Here is a 19,253-nt window from a genome sequence, read left to right as displayed (position 1 = left end):
TAGGGGGATTGAATGTTTTATGAAGTTAATATGTATATAGTTTGAATGCTTAACTAATTTCTGAAAGAAAAAGCAAAAATGAAACCGAGTTCATGTTCGAAGTTAAGCTATTTCACCAAAAATATATATCATGAGGGTGAACTTTATCGAGGTACGCGTTGTTGTTATATTTGCAATGTTTTAACTCCAGTTTAGTGATTTATATATTTTTTAGTTGAGGTTACCCTTGTTTTTCTTTACATCTTTTTAAAAGCATAACTTAATTTTAAGTTATTTTAACTAAATCAAAGTTGTAATAAATTATTTAAATAATCATTGAATCGGTGACCAAAATGATCAAGTATGAGATTATTTTTCCTAGATATTAATGGTTGAAAAAATTTGATCGAATAGTTCAAGTAGAATAACAAATTATGACCCAAGAAAAGATGTGACAAAATGTGACAAGTTATAATCGACATGCATAACAACATTACTTGCAATATGCTGTGTTTGAACATATGATACGGCGTTTCAAAAATTGTTACACTCCCAGTAAATGTGATTTTAATGTTTCTGTTTCTCATATAAAACTAGCTCCTATGATCTATAACCTGATGCAACAGTTGTAATATTGGCTAATTTTCAGTTGTTTTTTGATATGGCTAATTTATTTAACTGCTAAGTTATTGTTGCTTAATGCTTGTACATATTTAATAAGTTTTTGTCACCGTCAAAGACTTTTTCCAACATAAAACTATTCCACGATCACGCAATTGATTATTTTGCATGGAAAACAAATCTCGTGGTAGCTCCTACTTAATAGTTTATTGAATTTAAGAACTTCTTTTATTGTTGCTTTAGTAAAAAAAATTATCTTATTTTATCAACAATTCTACAAATCTAAACCGAAAGTACAAAACATAATGAACAAATTCTAATATACAAAGCCACATTATTTTTTTGTGCACCAAAAAAAAAACTCATATAATTAGTCTGTTGCAAAAGTTAGTGAACTTATTGTAATGACGTCATCTTCACCATCAAACAAACCGTCGTTTTCTTCTGATACAATATTTTCAGCTTGGAAAAAGGAAAAACTTTGGAATGGAAACATTTATATATAAAAAATTCTAAAGTCTTGCAACAGATCTTTTCTTGAGTTTGTTTTTGCCTCTCCGGTTTAGAATCGAAACGGCTAAATCTTAGCTTGACTTTTTTACCTTTCTTGGTTTGCTTTCAATGTGGTTGTGTGGTCATAGTCTATAAAGAAAGCACTATCCGGTTGTCGGTTGAACCCAAGCTCATTCATCCGGCAGCATCCCAACTTTTTTTGTTTGATGAATCACTTGAACCAACCAATATCGACGAACCATGACATTACTCACCAATATAAGGCCGAAAATAGCTTTTGTAGTGTAAGCCCAATAGAGTTGGCAAAGGCCCATTTATTTCATTTTAAGATGGCATAATGACAATATTTTCCATTATTCCTGAAGGTGTTCCGGTTAGGAAAAATTACAACCGAGAAAACGAAATCGAACAAAAAATAACAAAAGTAGAATAAAATTAGTGAAAAACCACAATTGGAATCTTCCCGAAATCCACCAGTTGTAAATCATTTTTTTCGACGCCTCAAATTTTCAATTATTAATATTTATTTTTTTCATTGATTATTATTATTGTTTTTTTCCCCACTTCTTTTGTCGCAATTAATTCTGTAAACTTATACTGGTAATATGAAAAGGGAAATAAAAGGTGTATTCAAAAAAAAATATATATATATATATATATATATATATATATATTTTTTTTTGAATACACCTTTTATTTCCCTTTTCATATTACCAGTATAAGTTTACAGAATTAATTGCGACAAAAGAAGTGGGGAAAAAAACAATAATAATAATCAATGAAAAAAATAAATATTAATAATTGAAAATTTGAGGCGTCGAAAAAAATGATTTACAACTGGTGGATTTCGGGAAGATTCCAATTGTGGTTTTTCACTAATTTTATTCTACTTTTGTTATTTTTTGTTCGATTTCGTTTTCTCNTTAATTTGATGCTCTATAAATCTTATTACAAAGTAAAAATTTATATTTTCTATATAAAATCACGAAAAAATATTAACATCTATATATATATATTTGGAGACATTTATAAAATAAATCCTGAAGTTGGCACTTATTTACAGATATGCTATTGGTATTAAATAATTAATTTAATAAACAAATTAATTCTACTTATATTCGATTTTTAATAAAAATTAAGTGTTTTAAAAGGTAACAAACATAACTGTAAATGTATACAGATTTTATTTTTTTATTTTATAAGGAGGTGAGTGAAAAGGTATTATTCTTTAAAAATTTGAAAAACTGATTTGATAAAAAGTGACTTTTGACCTCATATACTATATTTTACTTTCATGGGTTTTACATGATGAGTTTTTGAGGATTAAAAATCTTTGAATATGTTTCCTGATCCGCCTAGCATTGACGGGTTTGGACTATAGAACTAACACCAAAATTATTAGTTTATTTCATATACTACAGATTTGTAGTCATAGTTTGGAAAATTAACTTATAAATTGTTTAGTATATGAACTACAAAATATTACACATACTACAACACATTCTTAATATTCAAAAGAAAAAAAAATTGTATACACATAAAAATATACACTAACATACAATATAGGCATATATCTTTGCTTAATTATAGAAAACATATTAAGCGTTTTAAAATTTTATATTCTATCTAATAATAAATTTAATGTAATTAGGTTATAAACTGTATAAAACATAAGAAGAAGAAAAAACATTCTAAACAAAACTATAAACTAATTAGATAAAAGTTAATTAATTGGAAATTTGAAAACTAAATAAATTAAAAATTATTATTTAAAATATAATAATTTATAATTTAGTCCCGCGGTATACCGCGGGTAAAAACTTATTTTGTTATAAAATAGGGGAACATTTACTACATATGTATAATTAAAAATAATATTTCGAACAAAGAAAAAAAGAGTAGGGCAACTTTATAAATCCTGGCTGTCTTCTTACTATTTGATCAAGCAAATACATATTTGAGTTATTACTATAATCATTTTTTAATGTCTATACTGCGAATCTTTTAAACAAAAGAGTTCTCGACTTATTTCACACACTATAATTTCCAAAAAAATTTCCAGACAATTCGGGACGCTTTTCGTCATTTAAATCAGTTTGTTGCTATGCGAATATCGAATACATTCTGTTATGTAAAAAGACGATTCTACATGTGGAGATGTTTATATACTATTGGTTTGTACAATACAATTTCGTATTTTATTACGCACATACTTACAAATTATACAATTCACCAAATTAAATTAGTATATTTTGAATACGTGTTAGTGTGTGTGCAAATACGGATGGTGTATAATTGGCACCATTATTCAAACTTTACAAACGAGTCTTTCTTTACTATGAAGCCTTAGTTGGATTGAGCTGTTCTTCCTGTTAATGTCTCTAATATTACCAAAATCTGCCAGTTATTGTGACATACATTAGAGACATTGGCATGCGATCTCTTTGTTTGTATATCATCTAATTTTTGTTTTTCGTTTTATGTACTATCTACTTAATTATATGAGTGAGGATTTATCTATGACTCTCTGTCATTATGTCTCATTAATATTGTCTCTGGATGGATTGAAATACGTAAAATTTAATTACACACCTTACATGTTTTGTGTTTAGCCTTAATCTGCTTACGCTAATCAGCATATAGGAATAATTCTATTAAATCCTAGTTATATGAGCATGCTTTTCGATAGAAGGGAGAATATAATAAACCATGAATGAATTTAATTTCCACTGATATAAGTGCATCATATATATATTCATTTACAACAACAAAAAACAGAAAAAAAAATAAACACATATTTTCCCCCGACCCGATCAGATGTATTATTCAAACAAAACCTAATGATTCGTTGATGTATAAAAACTGCCGAACTTCTTGATATGTATAAAGATTTAAAATGATGTTGTTGTATTTTTATGGTACAATCATCGATTGCTTCGTAGCTGAAGCTGATTACTCGATTTTACGTAAACGCTTGCTGCTTCAGTCTTTATTGTTTATAAACATAATAAACACATAACTCAAAATAAACACATGAATTAAAGAGAAAGAGAAATTACAAAAAAGTTGAAGAATATCTAAAATATTCAAAAAGATCTTTAAAATAAAAAAATATATTCAAATAGATGGCTATTATCCTGATTATAAAAAGATTTATGGTCATATTTAACTAATTCACTCCTAATATTCTATTAGATGAAAAATCTATATATTCTAGTCATAATCTATATATATTTTTTATGGTATATATATATATTTTTTTTTCTCAGATGTGTTTGGGGGTACGTAACTACGTATACTTTTTTTTGTCCTATCCACCCCTCACTAGTCTAGTTACTGTAGGAGCTTACTGATTACAGCATTCGCTTTTTTTTTTTTTTCGTCTGAATGATTCATTGATAAACTTCAAGGAAAAATACAAGGGCCGGTAAGGAAATCAATTCTTCCGGAGTCTAAAGCCGGCGAGTAAAAGAACACTCCCGGAGGCTAAAACCAAACTAAGGGGAAAAAACCCAGACTGATAAAATACACAACATCGATTTATTATTTTCCGGAACAGATTCCAGAGATCCAAAAAAAGAAAATTAAAACCTAAATCTTTGAAAAATTAAAACCAAATCTGAGACAAGAAAACCACACAAACGGGTTAGAATACAAGAACCTCCTTAACCAACAGAATAAAACCGGATGAGAGTACCGTGCGGCTCCTTATGTTGCTCCGACGATGGGCTACCAGAGGCGGTGAGACACAAACAAAGCCTAGAAATCCTTCATGGTGAAAGACTCTTGAAAAGGGAAGGAGATCTAGATCTGCGATGGTGAATGTTCTTCATCTGAGGCGGTGAAAGATCGGTTGGGACTGCCTCTGCTCTGAAGACGGCCAGATCTGAAGCTGAACTTGACGGAAGAGACAAAAGCCAAGAAGCAGAACCAAAGTTGAGGAGATTTTAGGTTTTAAAAAATTTAGATCTGAAAAACCAGATTTGAGGCCGTTGGAAAAAAACTAGATATGGATGCGCCGAGAATGATAAAGACAACTAAATAAAGAGAGAAATCCAACTCCGGTGCTACGAAAGCCACCGGAGCCGGTAAAACAAGGCAGCGGTGGTTTTAGTTTTTTAGAGAAAAGGGAGAGCTTTCTAGGGGTTTTTTTAAACAGAAAAGGAAAAACTGGGTTAATAGCATCTGATTACAGCATTCGCTATTAAGCTCATACTTTTATATGTATTGATTATTTGATTACATACTTATATGATATGATATAGATGTAAATAAATGTGCATATAGATACAAGCGAGTGTAAATGTGGGAATGTGAAATGTTGGAGGAAGAGAAGATGGAGAGAGTGTGGGTCTGTGCTGCCTTGGCACTTTCAGACATTTTATTCAGGTCCCCATATGACTTGACTACCACTCCCTTTCTCTCTTTACTAGCTCTTTAATATTATGGTCTCATTAAATAATAATTAAAACAAGTTGTTGTTTTTTTTAAAAAAAAAAATACTCCCTCCCGTTTACTTGTAGTTGAAGTTAATTTTTTGTTTCATATTACTTGTTGTTTTGTATTTATAATATAATTTTATGAATCAAATTTTTAATTTTACTCTTATTAATTACTTATATCAAATGAAATAAAATATTAATGAGAAGTAAAACAGAAAATTTAATTATATTTTTAATGTGCGTGAAATTGCTTAGAACAAAAAGTAATATAAAAAGGAGGAAGTAATGAATTGAATTTGAAATAACATTATTGTTCTATCAATAAATGATTCTAATAGATACGGAGTAGTAAATTTTCATTTTTTAATCATCTAACTTAAGAACAAAACTTATACTGTATTTGCATCTAGTTAACAAAACAAAACAAAAAAGTTAATTTACATTTATTAAAGTAAAAAGTACTATTTTCCATATTATTTTTAATCTAGTTGTTTTTACTCTTTAGTGACACTGTTGTCTATTGTGATGACTGATGATGTTGTCGTTGTATTATCGTTTCCAAATGACCACCTTTATTTCCCCTATTGAAAAAAAAATAGTCAAATCAATAGACGATTAGACGTAGAATTGGAATTGAGATGAACCGAACCATCTGTCTTCACGTCACATTTCTAGGTCGTGTGCGGCTGCACATAGATACATCAATAGTGTGTAAAAACTTTAATTTTCTATATTAAGGAAAATATGAATACCACACATTCATAATCCAAACTCTTGTATAGTCGCTAATTTATTTAGACATGTGTAAATCCAATATACGCACATATAAGTTGGTATTGTAATTGTATAAAATACGAGGGACAAAGGCAAAATATGATGTTGAAATTGCACTAAAATGAAGCCTAAGAACAAAACCGTTGTCGGCTCCATCTTTTTTTTTTTGGTTATGTTTTCTTATAATAATATTCCAAAATTTATGCTACTGTAACTTTGATTCGTGGAACCATCTGAAGCCATTTAAATCTCTCTTTTTCTTTTGTCAATAAAACCATTCAAATCCATTTTGTCCCCACCTTCATGTTTTCTTCTGTACAATTTCCTGTATTTTTATGCCTTTTATTATCATTATCTTTCCTTTTTCCTCCAAATGTTTTTTGTTAGTTTGATTTTGTAACGAGTCTGATTAGTTTGGCATATAAACAAAGATAAATACTTCTTTAGGCAAAAAAGAAAGAAAGTTAAGTTCTTTAACTGGTCTGCCAAACTCTAACAATTTGAGTTAAAAAAAGTTAGCTATAAACATATTAAGATTGGTACCTGAAAATAATTTTGCTGTGAAGATAATGAAACTCAAGCGACCAAGTGATACACGACGACATTTGCATTATTTGTATTTATGTAATAATGAAAACCTATAATTAGTAGTAGTAGTTACTAATGAATTACTAGGTAACAACCCGCACATAGTGCGGTATAAAATTATTATTTAATGTTTTTACTGTAATTTTTATTTACAAAATCTATTATGTTTATGGGTAATTGAAATATTTAAAATTCGATTGTGTAGTATATATCTATAAAAAAATTGTATAATAATTAAAATTTAACCCGTGAGAATTATTATAATATCAATCTTATATTATTATATCATATGAACAAAGGGTTCTTAAAATTCATTTTAAAGATTTTATGAAAATATAATTAGAGGATATAATTAAGTTAGAAAGATAATATAAAAATTTAATTTTGGGTGTTAATTGTATTTTTGGAAAAATACAATGGTAAATAAATGTAAATATTTTTAAAAGCTGATGACAAATAAAGGAAAGAGTGTCATGAGCTTTGTAATGCTGACACCTCAGTTTTTTTTGCCAAAATGTTCCTCTATTAATATATTTATGGGTAATTGAAATATTTAAAATTTGATTGTGTAGTATATATCTAGAAAAAAAAAATTATATAATAATTAAAATTTAACCCGTGAGATTATAATATCAATCTTATATTATTATATCATATGAACAAAGAGTTCTTAAAATTCATTTTAAAGATTTTATGAAAAATATAATTAGAGGATATAATTAAGTTAGAAAAATAATATAAATATTTAATTTTGGGTGTTAATTGTATTTTTGGAAAAATACAATGGTAAATATATATAAATATTTTTAAAAGCTGAGAACAAATAAAAGAAAGAAACTCCTGAGCTCTGTAAGACTGACACCTTAGTTTTTTTGCCAAAATGTTTCTCTATTAATATATAAGGGATGTAAGTGTGTGTTATGAAAAACATAATTAAAAAAAAAAAAAAACATATATCACTGACCCACGTGTATATATATCCCACTCTTCTCTACCTTTGTTTTCTAAACGCTCTCTATCTCTCTCTCTATCTCTTTAGCTTTCTCTCTCTAGCGGCGAAGCCATGGGTTATCCGGTGGGCTACACTGAGCTCCTCCTACCAAGAATCTTCCTTCACTTACTCTCCCTCTTAGGCTTAATCCGAACACTCATAGACACAGGTTTCCGGATATTGGGTCTACCCGACTTCCTCGAATCCGACCCGGTTTCATCGTCAACATCTTGGCCGGAACCACCGTATATTTCCACGGCGGCGGTGCATCATCACCAAGAAAGCTCGTATTTTTTCCCAGTGGCGGCGAGGCTAGCCGGGGAAATCTTACCGGTTATCAGATTCTCGGAGCTAAACCGACCCGGATTCGGATCCGGATCAGACTGCTGCGCCGTGTGTATCCACGAGTTCGAAAACGAAGACGAGATCCGACGGCTGACGAACTGCCAACACATATTTCATCGGAGCTGTTTGGACCGTTGGATGATGGGTTATAATCAGATGACGTGTCCGCTTTGTAGAACGGCGTTTATTCCTGATGAGTTACAAGTTGCTTTTAACCAACGTGTTTGGTCTGAATCTGAACTTCTCGCAGAATCAACTTAGAATCTTTTTATTTTATTTTATTTTTTCTACAAATTAATGGGAATCTTTTGTGTTTTTTTTGTCTTTCTTGATTTAAAATCTTTAGTTGGCTTAATTGAGTGGTTGATATGTATGTAAATATAAATTATAGGTGGTGCTAAGTAAATTAGAAGAAGGAAATATGTATTATCCACTGAGGAAAAGAAAAAAAAAAAACAAGGAAATGAAAAGCTTAGTTTTTACTATTTATAGACTTTTTATTTTATATTTTAACTCCAACTCTGGAGGGAGGAAATGATAATTTATCACAAGTTGACAAAATAGTGATACTTTTAGTCTGACCTTTCTTTGGAGCCTTCTCGACCTGATATTTATTAATAAGGGATTTTGGTACTCTTAATTCAAAAATGGTTCTTACAGTTTTATTGTGATAAAGATCATGTTCAGTACTGCACCAGAGTATTTGGAAAGCCTTAAAATCATTGCCACGACCCATTTTAACTATTTTAAACAGAAATTACGTTTAAAGTCTTAATCATATTAAAATTCTTCAGTGTTCTTTTCTTTAAAAATATATAGTGACCAGGTTTTTTCTTTTGAGAAACTTACATATATAATGACCAAGTGCACAAGAGAACTTTCTTTGCGTTGAGGTCTCTTCGCCTGTGACCATTTAAATTACTCGTACATGGTTACAAAATGTGGATACAGATATACCGTGAAAACATGGGCTACATACATGTTTTTTTTTTTTTTGAACAAAAGCTACATACATGGTTATATATGATTTATTTCATACAGACGGGACATTCATGCTGCCACGAAGCATTCGCCGAACACATCTTGATGATGACTACTAGAGAATCCTCTATTCTCAGTTCACAAACAACAAACACATTAAACCATTGTACTGATTCTCTCAGCTCTGCCCATAATCCAACCATCTTATTCGTTCTCTAGGACTTCGTTGTTAAGACTTAAGATTAAGGAACGTTGTTTTTATTTTATTTTAGCGTTGAAATATTTTGAAAAGACAAACTCATGGTGTACCGTAGTTTTCTGATCCTTTCATGATGCAAATTAGGTATGATTAGATATAATTTATAAGATATTTTTATATACTACTCCAGAGAGCTCCAGACACACTAGTCTATATTTTTGTAAGCCTACACACTAGTCTCAACGAATTAGAAATGGAGAGAGTCCACACAGAGAGCTCCAGACGTTAAGCAAAGAAGGCTTTTCCTTAAGTGGAATATGCTCAGCTGTTGCCAAGTGGCGTTCGTAGGATTGTCTGCGCAGCTTTGGGTCCTTAGTTTTTCAATCAAACCCCAATTAGGGAAAAGCCCCACACGCTCCTAATCATTTTAAGCTTTCCGTTACTATTACACCATCAAAGTAACAAAGACCTTTTTCAAGAAGTGATAATTGCTTGCTTCTATTGATATATGATACTAATAATATTTATAGACTAGAATATATAGTAGAACTATATAATTGCAAGAAGGAGAAGAATGGTGAAACCAAACGATAAATTATGTGAACGAAAAAAAAAATGTTACTTAACTGTAACTTGTAATGCTAAGTATTGTAATGACTTCTTTTTCTTAGAGATTACCGAGTAACACTAGTTAATATTTTGTTGATAATATAATAAGAATTTCTTGAAATATCAGAAAAAAATCTACAAGACTCATACTAATTTTTAAAATCTGTAGGTCGGTTTAATACAACAAAACATGAATTTATTTTACGAGAGTATAATTATTTATATATATATATTCAACGAGAGTTTTAGTTAAGTAGACACGTTACTATTTAGAGAAAGTCTAATAAGAATACTGATTTAACATTGACGATTACTTTGCAACTTTGAGTCATTTAAAGGCAAAGTGAGCGAATAGATGGTGGGATTGACCCTCTTTGACTAGAAAGGCTAAAGGCAAGAAAAAGGATGCTCGAATAATTAGCACTAATAGCTATAATTTTAGTGTCACGATTTATCATATACTATTTAAATCTCATAATCAAAAGCTCACCTCCTCCAATGGATCCACGGTGGAACGTACCCTTGTTTACACAAGTTGTCAATCGGTAATACCTAAACCGGTTTGGTAGACCAACAAATCTTTGAAAACAGAGAATCATTACCGGAACGTATAAATTTAAACATGGATATCATACACTAAATCACCAAGTCCACATCTAACATAGTATATGGGTTTATAGAGTTAGCGGTTTATCTGATAAGAGAAAAATCGAAAATCGATGAGACAACAAACCGGATATTATACTTGCAAAGTAATCACAACATACCAAGGATGATGATAAATTGATAACTCAACAATGTAAACTTCCTGCAGACCGGTCTAGATCATGTTACAACTCCATTAGATGATTGAGATATCGGTTATGGTTCCTGCTTTGAGGGATATCCCGGTGCTGGCGGATAACCCGGTGCTGGTGGATAGCCTGGTCCAGGAGGTGGATAGCCTGGAGCAGGAGGGTAACCATGACCAGGAGGTGGATAGCCCGGTCCAGGAGGTGTATAGCCCGGTCCAGGAGGTGGATAGCCTGGAGCAGGAGGGTAACCATGGCCAGGCTGTGGATAATAATGCTGGGGATAACCAGTGGCTGGAGGGTAACCGGCATAGGGAGGAACTGGTTGATCAATGCGAGACATTTGCTGAGCCGGTGGCACTGACATTGGTTGAGAACTAATCAAACCATCTCGTTTGTCCATCTCAATCTTGTGTTGTGTCTACAAGCAAACAAAAGAGATTGGTTTTTGGCATACTAAAAATAAAATAAATGTGAAAAAACTCTATTAGTGTACCTGCATACACGCACAAACCCTGCAAAAATCAAGACCAGAGTACACAATCAGCAATAATAAACATTTGGCATAAGTCTTTTGTGATGTAGCCAAACCGTTTCAGCGACATGTGGAAACAGAGGAAAGGATTATACAATATACATACGTGCAATAGACCATATCCGCCAAGCAAGAAAGAAGCTGAGAAGCTTCAGAGAGTTCATCACTTCCAACAATGCAAGCGACAAGAGAGAAAATGCAAGCGATTTGGTTGAGACAGAACATAAACCCCTGCAAAACAACGAAAGGCGATGGGAACAACATTAACACACACAAAGATGTATATTATCCGGAAAGTGAAAACAAAGAGGGAAAACTAGGGAGTACAATTATGCAGTTGTCGCATTTTGTTGTATGGATGTTGAATTCATCTTGAAGCATAAAACGAGTAGATGCCACAGAGTTTCCAAAACAGAGACACACCTGAAGATCATTAAAAGAGTGAAATCTTAACCAAAACAAATCAAGATTTCAGGTGAAAGATTCTAATCCAAGAAAACTAAAGATTCTATCACAAGTTTTCTCATTTTGTTCATCAACATGAACATTAAGGGGCTTTATTTTGTCAATGAAAGCGCAGCTAACATTATCCAGGGAGAGGGAACAGGTGATGGATTACCTCAGTGGCAAGACAAAACTGAGGGCATTTGCGTTCTCCACACTTACCACTACAAGGCATGTAACCACCACAACAAGTGTACCTTCACAAAAACATAATAAAAACGCAATACCATTATGTAAGAGAAGTAGAAGAAACAAAACTCATTGTTCATGTCTCTAAAGATGGTAGAAATCAATACCTTGACATGTCATTATAAAGTGCTCTTTTCCGAAGTAAGTATGAAACGCAAGGTCCACTGCAACACGAACAGACATACAATTATTCAGTGACAGAACACATTTGTGTATCCATCACCAAAGGTACTCATCTACTACAAGGAGTAACAATCGGATCATTTAATAAGATCAAGAAGCTTATTATAAAACCTATCACAGAAGTTGAAACCTATCACATTTGAAAATCTGTGTTAGAGTTCGAAATCTTTGTAGAATTCACTGATTTTTAAATTATGTATATATTAGAGGTTTCAACTAGCATATACAAATCCGTTCCTATTAACAACGTTGATTAGTATTTATACACTTATATATTAAAGAAAACAAAAAAAAAACTCAAGATTATGATCAGATTTTTGTGAAAAAAACTCTATTTCTAGTTCTATATTCAACAGAGCCACAATCAAGAGTTTATTAATGAAATTGAGAGTAATGATACACTTACCATAAACACGAGAAGCAACAATCTGCAGAAACCATATTAAGAAAAGAAAAAAAAGCGTGAATTATTTTGATCAATTCTCTAACCAAATAAAGATAAACATTCAAATATAGCGAGAGATAAATTACATGGAGTATCGGCCGTGACGGTGCTCATTAGATCGGAGTGCCATAAATTCCGGTAATTTTGCCGGAGTTGCATCTTATCAAGCTTATCCTGCGACCTCCCCATGATTTTGATAATTTTACACACGAACAAAAATCACAAAATACCCACAAAACAAATTTTCTTACTAATGAAAATTCCACCAAAAAATTAGAAAATGATAACAATATCAAGTAAGCGTTACACGCGCTTAACATTCAATTTTTTTTTTTCTTTGCTTGATTTGGTAACAAACGAAACTCTTTACAAACTTAATTTTTACTCCTTTTCACTTTTTCTTTTTATGAAATGAAAGACTTTAAAATTTAATGTCTAGACTTAAATTTCGCTCTTCTCGAGTTTTTATTGGTTGAATGGAAAACTCTTTGACCCAATGGAAATGCCGAAAATTTAGAATTAATCATTTGACAATTTAACCCTTTTCAAATGTTCTTTAACAGTATTTAAAGATGCACTCGATGGATATCCCATATAATACTTACTCAAAGGGGTTGTCTGACTTATTTTACACTTTGAGGCTGCATCTAGTCTCATGAAGCTAGGCTCTTCCGGCATTTAAGCTAGGATGCATCTAGTCCTCCTCATGCTAGGTCGTATAATATTATGCTCATGCTAAGACCAACCAGAGTTTGAACGCATGATGACGGCAGCATAATTTGATATTTTAGTAGAAGTGGATGGTATATTATAGATGATTGAATTTCTGTTAGCATCAGAGGAAGTCATTTTCCATTGTGTATGATGGTGTGCCCAAAACATCATATAAAGGAATATTGGTGTTCCGAATCCATACTAGAAGACGTGTATTCCTAATTGGACCAGATTTTGTAGTGTAGTTTCGAATTTGAAAATTCCTGATGCAAAACTAAACAAGAATCCTTTTAGACCTTTGAAGGGTCAGGCTTAAACACATTTCAGCTTTTCTTGACTTCTATATTTGCTAATGCACCACCTCCATACCATGTATTATATTATGATCCATGTTACCATGAAATTCTCATTTGCGACGATGGTGAGAATATCTTTGTGACCATTAATGAGAAGTGATTTTGTTAGCATCTTTGTGGTGCAACAGTCTCATTTGCAATACACAACTTCAGAACTTCAGAACTTCTTCAATTCTCTCGAATAAGGCAAAGGGTCCATGTATAGGATTACTTACTACAAAACAAATTAGCTGCAAATAAACAAAATGTTGATCATAACAAAAAATTCTCTCGAATATTTTCAACTACACTTTAGAATATTTATATAATGTAAAAGTACATTTTCAACAGCAATGCAAATAGCCGAATTGGATTCTAAAACGTAAGAATTGAATAGTAATATAACAACAACCAAAAGGAGCTTTTGCACACATCATACATCAAAAAGACAGAGAGACCAAGTAGATTCTAAAAAATAAAACTATTTGGACGTTAGCTTTTTGGGTTCAAAATGTAATAATACAAAACCTTATATGCCAATCCGTAAAAATCAAAAACATATAAGGATGTATTAATAAAACTCATATTTTCTACCGTTATAAATACAACAACATCGCCCACCAGACAAAAGAAACTTCACCTGTCATGTCTTGGTTCTGAAACAGAGAAACCAAAGAACCTAAAAAAAAACACATCTTTTGTGAAAAAATTTCGAATTTTTACTTGCCATTTTTGGTAAACCAAAAACACATCAAGAAACAGAACATAAACAGAGTATTTTTACTTACTTGTTCACCACTACAAAAATAAAAATGGCTGCTTCTTCAGATCTTTATATCTTTGATGGTTCATCTTCATCTTCCTCTTCAATATTCCGAAACTCAAGTCCAGAAATGTTTTCTTCAGACACAACAACAACAACTACAGATCTGTTCTGTAATAGCGAACTCTACTCTGTTGACGAATCTCTCAGCATTTTTGACCATTTCACCCCACAAAACATCCTCTCTTCATCTCCTCCAAGTGATCTTCTCGGAACTTTAACTCTCTCTCAGCAAATTCCCACCGGAATGTATCCAAGCTTCTCAGATTTCCAAATCTCCGATGCCGTCAAAACAGAGAACTTCTTCGATCAGACGTCGTCAATGGCACGAAGCTACAGTGCAATAGAGAANACACAACTTCAGAACTTCAGAACTTCTTCAATTCTCTCGAATAAGGCAAAGGGTCCATGTATAGGATTACTTACTACAAAACAAATTAGCTGCAAATAAACAAAATGTTGATCATAACAAAAAATTCTCTCGAATATTTTCAACTACACTTTAGAATATTTATATAATGTAAAAGTACATTTTCAACAGCAATGCAAATAGCCGAATTGGATTCTAAAACGTAAGAATTGAATAGTAATATAACAACAACCAAAAGGAGCTTTTGCACACATCATACATCAAAAAGACAGAGAGACCAAGTAGATTCTAAAAAATAAACCTATTTGGACGTTAGCTTTTTGGGTTCAAAATGTAATAATACAAAACCTTATATGCCAATCCGTAAAAATCAAAAACATATAAGGATGTATTAATAAAACTCATATTTTCTACCGTTATAAATACAACAACATCGCCCACCAGACAAAAGAAACTTCACCTGTCATGTCTTGGTTCTGAAACAGAGAAACCAAAGAACCTAAAAAAAAACACATCTTTTGTGAAAAAATTTCGAATTTTTACTTGCCATTTTTGGTAAACCAAAAACACATCAAGAAACAGAACATAAACAGAGTATTTTTACTTACTTGTTCACCACTACAAAAATAAAAATGGCTGCTTCTTCAGATCTTTATATCTTTGATGGTTCATCTTCATCTTCCTCTTCAATATTCCGAAACTCAAGTCCAGAAATGTTTTCTTCAGACACAACAACAACAACTACAGATCTGTTCTGTAATAGCGAACTCTACTCTGTTGACGAATCTCTCAGCATTTTTGACCATTTCACCCCACAAAACATCCTCTCTTCATCTCCTCCAAGTGATCTTCTCGGAACTTTAACTCTCTCTCAGCAAATTCCCACCGGAATGTATCCAAGCTTCTCAGATTTCCAAATCTCCGATGCCGTCAAAACAGAGAACTTCTTCGATCAGACGTCGTCAATGGCACGAAGCTACAGTGCAATAGAGAATGCAGGGAGATATATGCAGAGAAGCTTTAGCAGCAACTCGGTCGATGGGAAACCAAATCAGCTTCCGTTTAATATTCCGGTAATGGATTCTTCAAATCTTCATTACAATACCTTAAGCTCGCCGGAAAATCCCTTCTTTTCCGGTCAGATGCGACGAGTCTACAGCACAGGAGATTTACAGGTCTCTGTTTTGTTGCTCTGTTTTTTTTTTCTTTTANAGTAATATAACAACAACCAAAAGGAGCTTTTGCACACATCATACATCAAAAAGACAGAGAGACCAAGTAGATTCTAAAAAATAAAACTATTTGGACGTTAGCTTTTTGGGTTCAAAATGTAATAATACAAAACCTTATATGCCAATCCGTAAAAATCAAAAACATATAAGGATGTATTAATAAAACTCATATTTTCTACCGTTATAAATACAACAACATCGCCCACCAGACAAAAGAAACTTCACCTGTCATGTCTTGGTTCTGAAACAGAGAAACCAAAGAACCTAAAAAAAAACACATCTTTTGTGAAAAAATTTCGAATTTTTACTTGCCATTTTTGGTAAACCAAAAACACATCAAGAAACAGAACATAAACAGAGTATTTTTACTTACTTGTTCACCACTACAAAAATAAAAATGGCTGCTTCTTCAGATCTTTATATCTTTGATGGTTCATCTTCATCTTCCTCTTCAATATTCCGAAACTCAAGTCCAGAAATGTTTTCTTCAGACACAACAACAACAACTACAGATCTGTTCTGTAATAGCGAACTCTACTCTGTTGACGAATCTCTCAGCATTTTTGACCATTTCACCCCACAAAACATCCTCTCTTCATCTCCTCCAAGTGATCTTCTCGGAACTTTAACTCTCTCTCAGCAAATTCCCACCGGAATGTATCCAAGCTTCTCAGATTTCCAAATCTCCGATGCCGTCAAAACAGAGAACTTCTTCGATCAGACGTCGTCAATGGCACGAAGCTACAGTGCAATAGAGAATGCAGGGAGATATATGCAGAGAAGCTTTAGCAGCAACTCGGTCGATGGGAAACCAAATCAGCTTCCGTTTAATATTCCGGTAATGGATTCTTCAAATCTTCATTACAATACCTTAAGCTCGCCGGAAAATCCCTTCTTTTCCGGTCAGATGCGACGAGTCTACAGCACAGGAGATTTACAGGTCTCTGTTTTGTTGCTCTGTTTTTTTTTTCTTTTACGTTGCACTGTATGTAATTATACTAAAAGATTTGATTTTTTTTTTTTTTTTTTTTTTGGTTTTCAGAACAATTTCGAAATGCAGAGATCGTCGGAGAACTCNCTTTGATGGTTCATCTTCATCTTCCTCTTCAATATTCCGAAACTCAAGTCCAGAAATGTTTTCTTCAGACACAACAACAACAACTACAGATCTGTTCTGTAATAGCGAACTCTACTCTGTTGACGAATCTCTCAGCATTTTTGACCATTTCACCCCACAAAACATCCTCTCTTCATCTCCTCCAAGTGATCTTCTCGGAACTTTAACTCTCTCTCAGCAAATTCCCACCGGAATGTATCCAAGCTTCTCAGATTTCCAAATCTCCGATGCCGTCAAAACAGAGAACTTCTTCGATCAGACGTCGTCAATGGCACGAAGCTACAGTGCAATAGAGAATGCAGGGAGATATATGCAGAGAAGCTTTAGCAGCAACTCGGTCGAAGGGAAACCAAATCAGCTTCCGTTTAATATTCCGGTAATGGATTCTTCAAATCTTCATTACAATACCTTAAGCTCGCCGGAAAATCCCTTCTTTTCCGGTCAGATGCGACGAGTCTACAGCACAGGAGATTTACAGGTCTCTGTTTTGTTGCTCTGTTTTTTTTTTCTTTTACGTTGCACTGTATGTAATTATACTAAAAGATTTGATTTTTTTTTTTTTTTTTATTTTGGTTTTCAGAACAATTTCGAAATGCAGAGATCGTCGGAGAACTCGACCGTATCCGAGGAACATAATAACTTCAAGGTAGGGCGTTATAGTGCAGAAGAACGTAAAGAGAAAATATCAAAGTATAGAGCTAAACGAAACCAGAGAAACTTTACCAAAACTATTAAGGTAACAATATTATCATTACATTTTTTAAAAAAATTGATGGCTTTGTATTCATATTTTTTGGTTACAACCTTTTTTTTTCGTGTTTTGGATGGAAACAAAAAATAGTATGCATGCCGGAAAACATTGGCGGACAGTAGACCTCGAATACGTGGTAGATTCGCACGCAATGACGAAGTTGTAGAAATCCCCAACATTGAAGACGATGACTCCGACCTTTGGGTATATATATATCATATTCATAAAACTAGTTTTTGTGTATATCATAAATATTTTTTTTCATCATAAATAAAATTAATTGCAAAGAAAAACATTATAGTATAGTATAGTATAGTATAGTATAGTTGTCAAAGTATGTTATGATCAATAAAAATTTGATCTCTTATGTATTGAAATAATGGTGGCAGAAATTGGATGGGCTGCATGAGAAAGATCAGGAAGCTTCTATGACTATGAGCAGCTTTATGGTGCAACAGCCTCTTTTGCAATACTCAGCTTCTTCTACCTTTTTCTGGTGAAAGACTCTTATAAGACGAAGGGTTCAATATTTTTTTCACTTTCTTTGAAAGACTCATCTGAATGGAAAATTTCTGATACATAACTCGAGTTCAGTTGATCATTTTAATTGTATTGTATATTATTGCATCAAAGAAAACAACAATAAAACAGATATATATTTTAGAAAAATGTAACATATACTAATAAATTACATTGTATTGTTAGTGCACAAAAAACTGATATAGTTCAGTCGAGTTCAGTTTTTTGTTATTTTTTTCTGTATTGAAAATGACTTGTCAGTTGTTCTTACGGCCTTACCTGTTTCGTGCGAGTGTTCGAATTTAATAATTTAATGTCAGCTTATGCAAAAATCCTTGACCCGGATAGAAGATTCTTTTATATGATGTCAATTTTTATAATAAGTTTGATTAGTGGACTGAAAATTCGATTTTTGATGCTCTTTTATCATGAAACTATAATAGTATTTTTTTAATTATTCCAACCATAGAGGATCAAGATCTTCTTTGGTCATGTTAGTGCACGAAAAGCTTAAGGAATTATAACATTTACCTAAAGTCAAATGACCCACTGAATATACAAATCGACATCAAATTTCTTGTGGAGAAAAAAGTTTGCTCACAAACCCTAACTGATTTATTTTGTCATTAATAATATATACATTATTTCGATCGACCATTAATAGAATAAAAAACCATATGTATGTGTCTTTTTTTGGTTTGAC

At 32.3% G+C, this 19,253-nt stretch overlaps 5 protein-coding genes across 6 annotated transcripts; 4 read left to right on the top strand and 1 right to left on the bottom strand.

The window, feature by feature from the left end:
• Positions 7,904-8,740, top strand: LOC104730087 (E3 ubiquitin-protein ligase RHA1B-like). The gene has a single exon (XM_010449176.2). The coding sequence runs from the start codon at positions 7,981-7,983 to the stop codon at positions 8,512-8,514; it is 534 nt and encodes a 177-aa protein (XP_010447478.1). The 5' UTR covers positions 7,904-7,980; the 3' UTR covers positions 8,515-8,740.
• Positions 10,705-12,934, bottom strand: LOC104730075 (protein transport protein Sec31A-like). 2 transcript variants are annotated; one of them, XM_010449165.2, is made up of 9 exons: positions 12,776-12,934; positions 12,651-12,672; positions 12,169-12,225; positions 11,988-12,069; positions 11,696-11,791; positions 11,475-11,599; positions 11,330-11,348; positions 11,122-11,254; positions 10,705-10,986 (listed from the first exon to the last, which is right to left on the bottom strand). In XM_010449165.2, the coding sequence occupies exons 1-9, from the start codon at positions 12,876-12,878 to the stop codon at positions 10,904-10,906; spliced, it is 720 nt and encodes a 239-aa protein (XP_010447467.1). In that variant the 5' UTR covers positions 12,879-12,934; the 3' UTR covers positions 10,705-10,903. The 2 variants fall into 2 exon arrangements, with proteins under 2 accessions (XP_010447467.1, XP_010447458.1); XM_010449156.2 differs by having other exon boundaries at positions 10,705-11,254.
• Positions 15,400-16,148, top strand: LOC104746655. The gene has a single exon (XM_010468178.1). The coding sequence runs from the start codon at positions 15,564-15,566 to the stop codon at positions 16,146-16,148; it is 585 nt and encodes a 194-aa protein (XP_010466480.1). The 5' UTR covers positions 15,400-15,563.
• LOC104746644 lies at positions 16,397-17,247 on the top strand. Its single transcript, XM_019230978.1, has 2 exons — positions 16,397-17,109; positions 17,206-17,247. The coding sequence occupies exons 1-2, from the start codon at positions 16,561-16,563 to the stop codon at positions 17,245-17,247; spliced, it is 591 nt and encodes a 196-aa protein (XP_019086523.1). The 5' UTR covers positions 16,397-16,560.
• LOC104730065 (two-component response regulator-like APRR1) lies at positions 17,256-18,755 on the top strand. The gene is made up of 4 exons (XM_019232149.1): positions 17,256-17,758; positions 17,861-18,016; positions 18,122-18,235; positions 18,421-18,755. Exons 1-4 carry the CDS (start codon positions 17,297-17,299, stop codon positions 18,529-18,531), a joined length of 843 nt encoding a protein of 280 aa, XP_019087694.1. The 5' UTR covers positions 17,256-17,296; the 3' UTR covers positions 18,532-18,755.

The sequence above is a fragment of the Camelina sativa genome, chromosome 2, assembly GCF_000633955.1.
Source record: "Camelina sativa cultivar DH55 chromosome 2, Cs, whole genome shotgun sequence".
Lineage (NCBI taxonomy): Eukaryota > Viridiplantae > Streptophyta > Magnoliopsida > Brassicales > Brassicaceae > Camelina > Camelina sativa.
Note: the sequence above shows the minus strand (reverse complement) of the source record. Positions and strands in the feature narration are given on the sequence as shown.